Consider the following 14834-nt stretch of genomic DNA (forward strand, 5'->3'; position numbering starts at 1 on the left):
TTGGAAAATTTGACTCATTCCACATCATTACGAAATATTGTATTCATGATCCATGGAACTAGTATTAATCTATTCTAATCTAATCTAATATAAAAAACTATTATGATTTTTGTACTTGTTTTTAAAGTCTTATAAATAGAGCATTTGCAAAATACTTGCACATATTTTTCACAGCACCAGCTATATGCAGAAGATGTAGGCCCAGCCGAAGAAGTTGAGATTGATAGACAGCAGAGAGTGTACAGGGGTCAGCCATCTACCTTAGGACAAGTACAAAGGGACAGGGATGGATTACGTCACCAACCAGTCAACAATGTCATACCAGTAAGTCATGGTGTAAAGCCAACTATTTATCTTGCTATTGCCCTCTGTGAACTTGAAGCATGGGTAGCAAAGGATGTCATTGTAGAATGAAATAATAACTATGCAACATGAACATTACCATAAGAAATTACTCAGCCAACAAGGCCTTTGTCAAAAACAGATAACACACAAAACACACACACACACACACAGAGAGAGAGAGAGAGAGAGAGAGAGAGAGAGAGAGAGAGAGAGGGAGAGAGAGAGAGAATTCTCCCTCCCTCTCTCTCTCTCTCTGTGTGTGTGTGTGTGTGTGTGTGTGTGTATGTGTGAAGCTCACTTCCCAACTGTATTTTTGTTGTGGCTATCTGCAACTCAGCATCTCCACCACTTTATGGTGAATAGTAACTAGCCTTTTCATAATAATTGTCACATAATAATTGTTTCATAATAATTGCTACATTCCATCCTGGATTTTCTATTGTTTAATCATTATCTTAACTTTGAAATAATAGTAGAGTTTATCTTTTTTTGGAATATATTCATCAGTTACGGTCAGGGTTTTATTAGCGGGCACTTTCCCCATGGGTAATGGCTTAAGAAAACACGCAGAAGCAACACTGATGCATGTAGCTAAAGACTGAAATTCATGAAGAGGTCTTGAGGATACCTTCACACAGCAATGGATATCAAACTGCTAATAATGACGGTGATGATCATTATGATGATTGGTGGTGACTTTCTATGCTTCATTTGCTATTATATGAGTGTTACAATCACTTCAGCTGCATTTGTAATTTCATTAATTTTCTTTGGTGCTATATGTCATGGTCACTGCTAAACAATGCTGTGCTTCAGAAGACATCATTGAAAAATAATGTTGAGAAAAATGTACTCTCAATTTTAGGCCAGTTTTTGTATACCATTAGTTTCCATTTCTTGGGAAAAGCATATTTCTCCTTATCAATCCTGTTCCAATCTCCTCTTGTTTTTTACTTCTTTAGTAGAAGAATTATGATTCTAGACATAGGTGTATGTTCAGAACGGTTTTGATATTCAGCAAATACACTGTCAGAAAAAAATCACAACACCAAAAAATAAATAATGTAGAGTAATGAAATTTCAGGAATACATTTGTCTAGGTAATATATTTAAGTGATTAACAGTGCCAGAATGTTGAATGCAAGCATGCAACTGTGCATGTGTTGTGTTATACAGGTGTTGGATGTCAGTTTGTGGGATGGAGTTCCATGTCAGTTGCATTTGGTCGATCAATACTGGGATGTTTAATGCTGTTTGTAGATGACGCTTGAGTTGTCATGCTATCATGTCCTGTATGTACTTGACTGGGGACAAACCTGGCAATCGAGCAGGCCAAGGCAACATGTTGACACTCTGTAGAGCATGTTGGGTTACAACAGTGGTATTTGGGCAAGCGTTATCCTGTTGGAAGCCCCTCCTCCCCCCTCCCTTGGAATGCTGTTCATGAATGGCAGCACAGCAGGTAGAATCACCAGATTGACATACAGATTTGCAGTCAGGGTGCATGGAATAACCACGAGAGGGCTTCTGCTGTTATACAAAATCACACCCCAGACCATATCTCTGGCTGGACGTCCAGTGTGTCTAGCACACAGACAGGATCTTTACAGGCCCTCAGCTGGCCTCCTCCTAAACGACACATGGCCATCACTGCCAATACGGAATCTCACAAGGTTTAGTGGTTTGACCACCACTGTTCTTGAGTTGCATAAATGATTTACCGGTACCTAAGATATTGGAGGATTCTGCATATGACACAAGTGTGACAGTCAGGTGAATAGTGAGACAAGCATACAACTGGTCCACAGGAAACAGCTTACCTTTTAAATTTTACAAAACTGATGTTACATGTTTTCAAAAAAGTAAACATGTCTCACACATACCAGAAAAAGAGGACAACAGGTACACAGTGAACAAAAACTCTGTGAAATTTCTAAGCATCCCAATGGTAAAAAGTTGTGGTGCCACCAAAATGTGGAAAAATTAAAGCATAAGCTCAGTTTTGCATGCTTTGCACATTTAAGTCTCTCTCACAGTGTTGACTTGCAGATGAGATTATTGGTATACATTGATACTTTCTCTCAGTTCAGCCCTATGCACAACCTTTGGGAGCAGTGAAGCCAAAGTAAAAAAGTATTTGTTACACAGAAGTGTATAGTGAGAATATAATGTACAGTTGACAACAGAATATTGTATGTATCCCTCGTAAGAATTCTTACACTAATGTACCAATAGGTTTATTCCCCAATATTTTTGATGGCTAATGATAAGAGTGTGAAATTCAAAACAGCTTGGAAGTACATATAATTTCCATAAAGACTGTTCATCCCTGTCTAAGATTCAGGAAAGGACAGGCACAACAAAAAGGCTAGTCATGCCTTCTGTAATTTATCAGATTTTTGGGGTTTGAGAGATGTAAATTCCATACAACAGTAATGTTCACATTAAACAGCCTTTAACTTTACCATTATGTAGACAGCTCATATTTATGTGTAAAATTAGATATATATATTTAGTTTAAAATATTTGGTAAATAGAGGAGCTGAGTAATGGAAAAGGAACAGCAGTTTTTTTCTTTCTATCCCACAAAGTAGCATCTTTATAGCAATAAAGTAAACTGGAAGTAAATTCCATAATTTTTACTGTAAGAAGATTATCATTAGTTGTTATGGGCTGTTCCTACATTTTGCAAAAGTAACCTGTAACAGCAGTTCTGCCAGTTAATATGTAACTAGACTTGTTCCATGTCCCTGAAGACTCTCCTTTGCAAAGATGTGTGAATGAATTGACAAATTAATTTCTGATCCCCCTTTGATTTCTGTCGATTTTAGGCTCTGCAGCTGCCATTGTACTGAATCCCAGCTATTTTTATTATTTTTAATATTTTATTCTGTCTTATATCATCAAAGATTTTCTTGGCATTCTCAAATTCCTAACATTCTGGTTACTTAACACCTGGTTGGAATTGCCATTTTGGCATCAGCACTGCACTTTCTTTATCTCTCACTGGAAGTAGTAACTACAAAAGTATCTCTTCAACTTCTACTAACTTACCTGAAAGCATCCCATTCAGAGCTCTGCAGGAGCTGGCTTTCATATTGACTCACTCACTTCTTCCATATCAAATTCTCTCTTTCCTTCTATGACATTGCTGGTCACTTCTTCCTTGTTACACAAACTTTTTGTATACTTTTCACATCTATTTACTCTAATCTCTGCATTTGACCCGAAATTCCCATTATTTCTTCTTAGATTCACACTTTTACATATTACTTCCAAAAATGTAATTAAATTTTATTGCATGCAGCATCATTTTCTCCCATATAAGTATTCTTCTTCGATTTCTAGACATCTCTCTCATCCAGACTGATTTTTCTTTTTTATAGTTCTTTTTTAATATTTTATTTCTGTTGGCTTGTACTACTGGCTATCTAAGTAACCATTTGCACTCATGTTTTACATCTTTGATGAAAAGTTGACATCTGCATCTACATTTACATCTGCACTCTGCAAACCTCTCTGAAGTGCATGGGAATGGGTGTGTCCCATTGTACGAGTTATTAGAACTTCCCCATTCCATTCACATATGGAGCACAAGAATGATTGCTTAGATGCCTCTGTGTTCACTGTAGTTAGTCTAATCTTGTCTCCATGATCTGAATGGGAACAGTATGTTGGTGGTTGTTGTATATTCCTAGATTCATCACTTAATTTTAGTTCTAGAAACTTTCTAAGCAGGCTTTCACAGGATAGTTTGCATCTGTTTTCAAACATCTGCCAGTTTAGTTCTTTCAGCATCTTTGTAAGGCTCTCCCAAGAGTTGTGACCATTCGTCCTGTCCTTCTTTGTATTCATTCAATATCCACTGTCAGTCCTATTTGGTGTGGGTCCCACACATTTGAGCAATTTTTGTAGAGTGGGTCACATGAGAGTTTTGTATGCAATCTACTTCGCAGACTAATTGCATTTCCCAAGTATTCTACCAATGAACCACAGTCTACCATTTCATTACCTATGACTAAGGCTAAGTAATCATTCCATTTCAGATATCTACAAATTGTTATACCCAAATTTGTATGAGTTGACTGATTTCAACTATGACTATTGATATTATAATCGTAGGATATAATGTTCCTTTTCATTTTGTCAAGTGCACAGTTTTACATTTCTGAACATTTAAAGTGAGTTGCCAGTCTTTGCATCTTTTTGAAACCTTATCGAGACCTAACCGAACATTTGTGGATCTTTTCCAGACAGTACTTCATTATAGGTAACTGTGTCATCTGTGAAAGGTCTCAGATTACTAGTAATATTTCTGCAAGGTAATTAATATACATGAACAACAAGGGACTCATCACATTTTCCTGAGGCATCTTCTAAATGTGTCGATGACTCTCCACCCAAGATGTGTGTTGTGTCCTCCAGAACCAAGAAATCCTCTAGCCAACTACAAATTTCACTTTATACCCCATGTGATTGTATTTTCAATAATAAATTGTTGTATGGTATTGAGTTAAATGTCTCTCAGAAGACAAAAACTCACATCTGTCTGACTGCTTTGACCCTTGGCTTTCTGGGCAATTACTCACAGGAATAATTTTTCCTGGAAAACAGAACAATAAATATAATGAAGGGAGTACCACTATGATCCACCACCAAATCTAGTTTCAGAAAGCTTAATATATTGCCACAGTCCCCTGTATTTATTTCCTAGACGCAGTCCCATGTGTGTGTGTGTGTGTGTGTGTGTGTGTGTGTGTGTGTGTGTGTGTGTGTGTGTGTGTGAAAAAAGAGGCCAACTTCATTCCTTTACAACAGATAGAGAACTCTACAGCCATGCACATGTTCAAATATGAACATTCATTTGATGAGCCGAATATCAGGCAGAAGTCAGAATGGGGAGAAAAATATGGGTAGCCTGCTTTTCAACAAATTACCTTTCCAGTTAAACAATGGAAATTTCAGGTTGGGATATCAACAATATAAGGAAAAAAATAAATTGCTACTCACCATAAAGATAACACATTGAGTGGCAGACAGGCGTAATGAAAAACACACACAAACATTGATTCACACAAGCAAGCACACCTTTCCTAATGTTGTTGACACAATATAATGAAAATATATCCGCCTTATTTTTTTTTATTTTATTTTTTACACCACCTGTCTCTGACAACATTTGCATTGAAAACAAAGATATACTGAAACTAATCTAATTTAGATAAACTAACAAGTTCTTCTGTTTACAATTCCTTTAGGCACCAACTGGGAGGGCATCCTCTGGGGATAAAATTGCAGTTATATCATTTGGAACACAACAGCAGGTGCAGCCAGCACAATACAGGTATGTTTTACATGTTATTTAACTATGTTCAGCATCTACAGTTGCAAATAAATACTTCAAAGAATGGGGTATTCCACCACTCTCTGTTTGAATGTACACTGATCTGCCCTTACAAGTTTGTAATGTAATAAAATATCCTTTTGTAAGTCGAAGATGGAACCCAATAACTTGAAATATTGTTATGGCAGAGAATATGATTAATCTTATAAATATTTCCAACCAGTTTAGATATTTGTGTTTGTAATACTGTCAGAAACATGGTAGAAAATTCAAACTTTGATCCAAAACACACCAAAATTGCTATTTTGTGTGAACATGGGGATACCATGACAGTTAATAGACTCTCATTATCATGAAAGTGTACAACTTTTACTTATATCTGCCATCATAATTACTTCTTCACCCATTCCTCCCATTGGCTTGAAGAAAAATAGAAAGAAATGAAATTTCAAAGAATTTCATATTTTACACTACTGAGAGCTCAGTGACTCATTTGTTTCTAAAATCAATGGTATGAGAACTAACTGTTTGACCCTAGTGCATTCCAGTTTTAATTGCTCCAATTATCCAAAGTAAATGTTACAGTTTGAGTTCTTTTCTTCAAGATTTAGTCATGGTCACAACTTGGTCAAAAAATATGCAAACACAGCTTTGTACATCCTGAAGAGCACTATTATCAGTCTGTACCACCCAGGAAGGTACTGAGGTATAATAGACAGTGTAACTACTGCTAATGTATACAAAAATATTGTTATGGTGGGTATTATCTAGGAGAATATTTGCTGTAGTCCTATACTTCAACTTCATAAAAATTAACAGTATCATGCTAAATAGTTATCAGATACAATCCATAAAAACTGGGATTTAACAATATTTTGCTTCTAATGGGGGTTTATGTTTAAAACTTATAATATTGTTGGAATTCCACCATGTATTGAGGCTTCCTAAAAAAAAAAACAAGAAACTTGTCAATGGTAGGTCCTCCATGTACTTGTAAAATCAAATGAAAAAAGTAAGATTTTTTTCATGTCTAATTTAATACAAAGGTCATAATCGCATGCAACAGAAGCATATGTGTACTGAGGGAACTGCAGGAATATTGGGAATAAAGTTAACAACAAAGACCTCTGGAAGATACTGGTAGCTTGAGCAATGTATGATCAAAACTGTCCATGAAGTTCTCTAAATGAATTAAGATGGTGTCTATGGGCCAGTATCCATCTTACTGTGTCTAAACACATACAACCCCCAAAACAGGAAAGTCCATGTGGGTGGTAAACAGAAAGCCATCTATCAAGTGAAACTAGCTTGTGGCTGTGGAAGTACAGTTTCAGACTATAGTATGAGTAGGATATGCAATTATTTTTGGAGTTCTTGCTTCAGTTTTTGGCTCTTCCTGCCATTTTGTTGGTGATATTCAGAAATTTCATTCATTGCTGATTAATGATTTACAGCAGTGTTTCATTAATTCTGTCCTCTTTTATCTCCTCAGTAAATGTCGTTGGTAGTTGTATTAAAAGTAATATTAACAATGAAACATAGGGAAAATGTTGATAACTAAAGAGATATAAACATTGCTTAACTTCTGGTAGATTTTCTGTTTATAATGTTTATTCTAAGTCTTCCGATAAAATTTCCATGAAGTTTGACACTTATCATGGTGCGTGCCGATGTAGATATTCAAACTGTGGTTATTTTTGTGCTGAAAACCCAAAATATTTTGAGAGTATAGTTCATTTGTTATATTTTTTATTCATTAGTTTTCTTTACCTTTTTTATTCTTCCTCAGAATATGTGAATTAGTAATGGTAGCAAATTCGATTAATAGTTGCAAACCAAAACAGAAATGTACCCTAATAAATTATGTTGTACAATGACTACATATACAAGATTATGACATAGAAAGGAAGGTGGGGGCTATTTAATTCAGAAGCAATAAGCTTCCAGGACCTATTGGTGAAGCAAGTATCTTCATACCAGTGATACCTTATTTAAGGATTATGTGATGGATACTTTCTGACATTAAGTTAAAAATCTTTCCCTTATTATATGAAAACTTGCTCCTATTCATAGTGTGTTAGCCAAGAAACTGCTGCTGCAACATAAATCTGATTATTATCCCTTATGTAATTATCAAAGAAAACAAAGCTATTTTAACTGATAGAATAGATGCGCCAAAATAGCTGCTTGTAATAACAAATCTTTATTTATGACAGACTGTTCTGGCATTTATCGCCATTGTTAAGTATGTCTAGACTGATGTGGCATCCATATTACGTCATTAGTGAACTGTCATATAACTGTCACTGTTTTAATAAGGTGGTAAATGATGTAATATATTGAAAATAAAATGGTAATTATGGTTGACAGTAGTTTGACAGTTCAACTCTTACAACGCTATGTAGCATCATAACAGTGGATCTGTCAAACTACTGTCACACCATGATTAACATTTTATTTTCAATATATTACATGATTTACTACCTTATTAAAATAGTGACAGTTATAAGACAGTCCACTAATGATGTAATATGGATGTCACATCAGTCTAACCATGCTCAACATTTTTGCCTCTATTCTAATAATCATGTCATTATCAGACATATATTATCCTTATGGCCATAAAGAAGAAATATTTTAACTGCAATTTGGATACTAACATGAATGAAATGACTTCATTTTTTATGCTAGTGATTAAAAGTCTCCATTACCCCATTTAAGTTTTGTTAATTCATGGTGGTTGTAACTCTTATCACAGTTTTGGATGCTATCTCTAACTTATCATTTTAGATGAAATATTTTAGTACAACTAAACTAATTATGCCCATTTATTACCATATCATAGAAATATATACCATAAAGCTTTATAAATGTTTATCTGCAGTTCACGTAAGTAATTTTGATTGCTCATTTTCAACAAATTAGTTCTGACCTGCTGACTCAAGACAACTACCTGACCTTTGAGACACCTCAAAGGAGGGCGAAGCGGCAGATACATCTCAGGTAATACACTCACTCTTCTGACTGGACATATTTCTCCTACCCTTCCCACTATAGTATCTGGCCTCTATCTAAGCCTCTGCTGGCTGTTTGGTATCTTTCATCCTCTGTCAAGTTCAATATGGACCTTAAGATGCCCGGGGCAATTTCATCCTTTTGTACAGCGCAGCACTGAATCTGCTTGTTAGATTTATTGTTAAAATGAAGTACATAAGTAATTAAGATCAATCTGTGCATGGCTTTATATAGGTTTTCTGGTGACTTAATGGCTGTGTAGCTTCCGTAGGTCAGTAAACTGCTTATATTGTAATCATTATGATTCCTCCAGAATAGAGTCCAAACTTTCTGCATAAATGTGAATGTCCCTGCTTTGGGAGAGGAAAAGATATAAAATCATTTACTTGATAGAATTCAAATCAATGACTCGTAAATTTCACTCATAGATTCATGATTAATGTCAGCACTTTCATTCATTGTCATTTTTTAAAAGCCTGCGTGTACGGTTTGTAAATAATGTACATACTTCAAACAAATATGCAATTTTCACAGATACTCAACATATAAATAAACTATTGGAAAGAGTAATTTATGTAATGAAATTCACAAAAACTATTACTTTTGCACAAGCACTTAGTCAGTACGTGAAAATTTGAAAAACTGACTATTGATTTATTTCCTTATTGGTGACACAGGTTTCCACAGCAGATTGCACCCCAGAGCCAGCGTCTACCTTTCTGGTCAGCCCCTCAACCCCCACCAGTTGGCAGGCTGCCCCCAGCACAGTCATTTAGTAGCAGTCCATCAGAGTCAGTTTCTTCTTCAGGATTCCGGCCTATTCCTAATCCTGATGTTGTGCGTAATTTTCAGTCATTAGAGTTGAGGCCAACCCAAGAATCTTTGCAGTCTACACATAATGCAAAAACTTTTCATCCCCTTAGTCCACACTCATTGTTTACAACTCCTCAGACAAGGGATAACATCCCAAGTAGCAACAAAGCTTTCCAGAAAGGCTCATCTCCTGTCAGTACTGCACTTACACCATCAAAATATTTTGTCTCCTTTGGAAACAGCAGCCAAGCAACATATGCTCAGAACCTGCCTGGTATAATATACTACACACCACTTGGTGATGAAAATTATTCGTTTTTTAATCTTGGTGGTTCATATTTCCAGTCTGCTCCCTCTGCTTCTCAACAGTTTAATGTACAGAACCAAAATCATTTTTCAGTAAACCCACCTGTGCATGTTAATGCAAATTCTGCAAATAGAAATGGAGAACAAAGCAACTTTAAGGTACTGAGACCACTTACATCTATGCATGAACTTCCATATAATGAGAATGGGAAACCACTTTTCAGAGTGGCTGATGAACCTGATATTACAAGAAATGCAGATGCATTAACAGAGAGTTCTTCAAAACTGACAAAAATGAGACAAGGAGCCTCACAGATTCAAATTAGTTTCCCTACTGCTTCTGTACAAGAATCTATAAGACATCAGGCAAAAGTGCCTGCAACTCTTGAACAACATGGTATCACATACTATAGTGAGCCCAGTGTCACAGATGGGATTAGAAATTATTATGAGCCTAACATTTATTCCCACATGCCTACTAAGCATCACTCACCAGAAGAGAGAAATACAAATGGCCAAATTGCCCAAAACCATCTGAGACATAAGGAAATTCCATCAAGAGTGGAATATTTACAAAGGAAAATACCAAATACTGGGAGCACACTGTCTGCTTATGACAGCCACACCCAAGATTCAAATGCAAAACTTCTAAGAGCAACAGCAACACAACAAAATAAACATCATGCTACTCAACTGAGTCCAGAACCCAGACAAAGACCTAACAAATCGTCTGGAGGAAAGCTGTACCCTGACCAAAATGAGAGAGACTATGATGAAGATTATGTCAATGAAAAGGATGATGAGAATCATTTTTTTCAACCTCCACCAGATTTCTTTGAAGATGTTAATAAGTTTAGCCACATAGAAAATCCATTTGCTGACATAAATTTTGACTTTGACACATACATAGAGAAATTAAGAGGTGAGATACCAAATCAGAAAAAGTTAAATGAAACAAACACAAAGAATATTAAATTGAATGATTCAGAACTAGAAAATAATGGAGAACTTGAGACAAGTGAAGAAGGAACAGCAGTTGAAGAGGAAGAGGAAGATATAACACATAAAAGTACAGACTCTGTTTCTGGAAATGCAGAACCATCTTTCAATGAGGAAACTGCAAAATATTCTCAGCCTTCTGTTGATAAATCTAAAACTGAAACAGTTCCAGTTGCTACCCACAAAATCAATAGGAGCAGAGGGAGGCAGAGAGAGTACGTTCAACAAGGCATACACAGGAAGTTACCAGCAGTACCACTGCAGCAACCAGCTAAACAGCATGGAACTGTGAGAATACCAAATAATCATGATGTAACACAGAAGACTCATGTGACTGAAGCACCTACTTCTTTAAGGGGTAAAGAACGGCACTACAAGTTAGCTGAGGAACCGACATCTCCTGTTTATGATAAGGGAAAAGCAGTTACTGCTCAGCAATACAATAATTACAAAGGCAGTCAAACCTATGATCACACAACTCATAAAAATATTCAAAGAATCCCACAGACTGTCAAAGAACATGCACAAACCAGTGAAGATTCTTATTATACCACTAGCTCTAGAACACATTCTGCTTCTGATAAGGAAAGGCCGTATACTGATTATGCAGCACAGGAGGAAAGGTACGAAACAACAATAGCAGGATATGACAATACATACAATCATGGTAGTGAAACCACAACCATAAGAACAAAATCTAACAAAAGAAAATTGCCAAACAGACAGAACTCTGACAGTCTGCAAGGGAATTATTTTCAAGGAGGCAGTCACACATCTTCAGAACCCACAGAAACAGAACAAAAGCATCACACAACACCAGACAGGAAACTACTAGAACAGGGACAGAATTTTTATACGCAGGATTCTGAATGGCAAGGGGTTAACGAAGGTAAAATAACTGCACAGCATCCTGTACCCATTGACACGAATGCTCCAGGTTACATCAACAAAGAAATACCAGTGAAATATGTTGACACAGCTGCACTGAAAGTGGACTTCACTGAGAGCAGTGACAATGATGAAACCATTAAAGCAACATTTAAAGGCAACGTTGTTAATTATTTACCCAGAAATCCAAATCATACCCACATTTCCTACACCAATATCTCAGATATTCAAGAAAATAATAAAATTAATGTAATAGGTAGGCAAAATAGAAAGCATCCTGTCTCTTTGAATTTACAGTCTTCTTCTAACAGAACATCACCTACTATCTACACTGGTTATCCTATCCTAACCACTGATACCACAATTCCCAGTGCTCAGTTGCCACAGACAACTTCAAAGACTCATGCTGTTACAAGGAGACCTTCTGCAAACCAATTAACAAGACTGAGAAGCAGGAGACCTACAAGTACTTCACTTCCAAATGACAGTCTGAATAATACTGACTACTCGCCTACCTTACCTCGACCATCGTTGACTGTAAATCCATACAGCCAAAGACCATCACATAAAGAAACAGCTGAGCAATCAAGAATTATTAAAAGGCCTAAAGACTCTGACAGTGACATCGAAGAAACATATAACAGACCACTTCCAGCAAGGAGTCAGCTGATCAAGGATGAATATGGAAATGAAAACATTATCAGGTAAAAACTTACTCTTTTTCATGTCATTGCATTGCAGAGTATTGGGTTACATTAAAAATGTTAAATACTTTAGAAAACTGATTGAGGACTGACATAAGAGACTGTAGTACCTCTCTCAGTAGATATTTCGTAACGCAGTGAAGGATACTGTTAAGTACTTAATATGATCAGTAATCTTAAAAACAATGATTTTCTTTGCCTGTTCCAAAATGCTGTTCACAATAAGGTAAGTTAACACTTGTAAGCGGTAAATTTTATGTTAGGACTGCAGAAAATTGTGTAGAATGGTCAAATCAAACAATGTAAAATGCCAGATAGAAGAATGATAATATTATGAAAAGGATAGAGTGCTGCTCTCCATATAGTGGAGTTACTGAGTCGTAGATAGTCACAACAAAAAGACTGTCTAACAAGTAAGCTTTCATCTGAAAAGGCCTTCATTGGAATTAGACAATACACTCATGCAAACGCAACTTGATGCATGAGTTGCATTTGCGTGAGAATGTGTGTGTGTGTGTGTGTGTGTGTGTGTGTGTGTGTGTGTGTTTTGTCTAATTTTGATGAAGGCCTTTTTGCTTTTTGGCCGAAAGCTTACTTAGTGTAGAATGGTCATTTTTTTACTCTTTCAAAATGATACATGCTACATTCATTGCATGTTTCATTCTCCAAAATCACTCACCTACCATTTTGTCTTTGTTTGCATCATTCAGCATCTTTGAGAAACTTAGAAATGACATTTCAGTGAACAGTAGCTAAGTATTCACAACAATTTTTTGGCTATGTGTGGGAGAGAAATCATAATGAACAAGCAAATATGAAGTCTGCGGAACTTGAAACAAGCTCTTTTCTGCATAAAAATTCTACTTCAAAATTATAAATGCAGGTTTCATTGCCAGTAACAGTTTCATAAAAGTGCTACTTAAAAAAAAAATAAAAAATAAAAAAAAAGCATTTCATTGCTCCAAGAGACATGATGAGCTATCTGCTCCACTGTCAAAGAATGTGAAATCCAAAATAGACAGCTATTCCTGTAGTTACTGAGTTACAACAATATTCTCTTCATTGGCTTAAAAGATAGATTTCACAATGGAAACAGATTCAAAACTGAATTTGCCATTGAGACTACCTGGGTCTTTGAATACAGTATAATCTCCATAAAACATTGCAAAAATTCCAATCCATTGATGAAATCTTCTCAGGATATCAATTGTGTCGCAGTGTTGTCTTGTAGCAGTGTTTCAACAAATCCTGTACTTGTCATCTTTAGGTGAAGATGACAAGTCAGCACCTTGTTGAAACATTGCTAAAAGATGACACTGCCACTTGGCTGATATCCTGAGAGGATTTCATCAATGGAATTTGCTAAGAAAGCATGCATCCCATGTAACAGTGATCCACTATAAGTCTTTGAAAAAAAAAATTGTCCAAAACTGCTCTTACTTTTCTTGCTTCCACTGTGATGTCTTTTGATTTTATGTGACAAAAGCTATGTAAAAACTGATAACAGGACCTCTAGATCTTGGCTGCAGTGCATATTCAGATAGGTATAAATAAGCAAAAGTACAAATTGTTACTTGTTCATCTGGAGTAGCACATTGCGGAACTTCTTTCAGCAATCATGCTATTTTAGACTGATGGTAAAACTACGTGCTGCTGTGGACTGACAGTAAAACCACCAGACACACAGAAAACAGCAAACAGGATAATATATTCATAATGGATTGAATCTGTGAATGACATTTTTGCCAGATTTAGCAACATGCACATCATTAGAAACATTTAAAATCTCAGTTCAAACATTCTTTCTTGGATGAGAAATGTATGCGTCTTACTGCTACACTTTTATGGCAGCACTGCCATTTAAATGATTGTTTGCTTTCAGAGCCTCAAAATATTTTCATAATAATATGTTCTAGATTTTTAAATCATTCAGGTATGAAACTGTGGTGTCACCGCCAGACACCACACTTGCTAGGTGGTAGCTTAAATCGGCCGTGGTCCATTAGTACATGTCGGACCCGCGTGTCGCCACTGTCAGGATCGCAGACCGAGCGCCACCACAAGGCAGGTCGAGAGAGACGGACTAGCACTCGCCCCAGTTGTACGGACGACATTGCTAGCGACTACACTGACGAAGCCTTTCTCTCATTTGCCGAGAGACAGTTAGAATAGCCTTCAGCTAAGTTAATGGCTACGACCTAGCAAGGCGCCATTTGTACCATTGCATGTATCTCAAGATAGTCTCACTTGTATCATCAAGAATGCTGTATACCAAAGGACGATATAAAAGTTAAGTGTTCTAGTAGCTACGTTCTTTTCTTTATCACATTCATAAGTATCCTGTTTCAGACCTCACGCAAGACGGCGTGAGTTGACGCGTGCCCTTTCGGCTACTTCAGTGTGGCGTAGCTAGCTTGTTA

General features: G+C 36.4%; 1 protein-coding gene across 1 annotated transcript in view; it reads left to right on the forward strand.

Moving 5' to 3' along the window:
- The window catches only part of LOC126248749 (uncharacterized), a 340818-nt gene that overhangs the window by 234571 nt on the left and 91413 nt on the right, over positions 1-14834 (forward strand). The window contains exons 5-6 of the mRNA XM_049950088.1: positions 175-324; positions 5604-5689. Of these exons, the coding sequence (XP_049806045.1) occupies positions 175-324; positions 5604-5689 (236 nt within the window). The remainder of the gene's footprint in view (positions 1-174; positions 325-5603; positions 5690-14834) is intronic.

This window comes from Schistocerca nitens, chromosome 1, assembly GCF_023898315.1.
Source record: "Schistocerca nitens isolate TAMUIC-IGC-003100 chromosome 1, iqSchNite1.1, whole genome shotgun sequence".
Lineage (NCBI taxonomy): Eukaryota > Metazoa > Arthropoda > Insecta > Orthoptera > Acrididae > Schistocerca > Schistocerca nitens.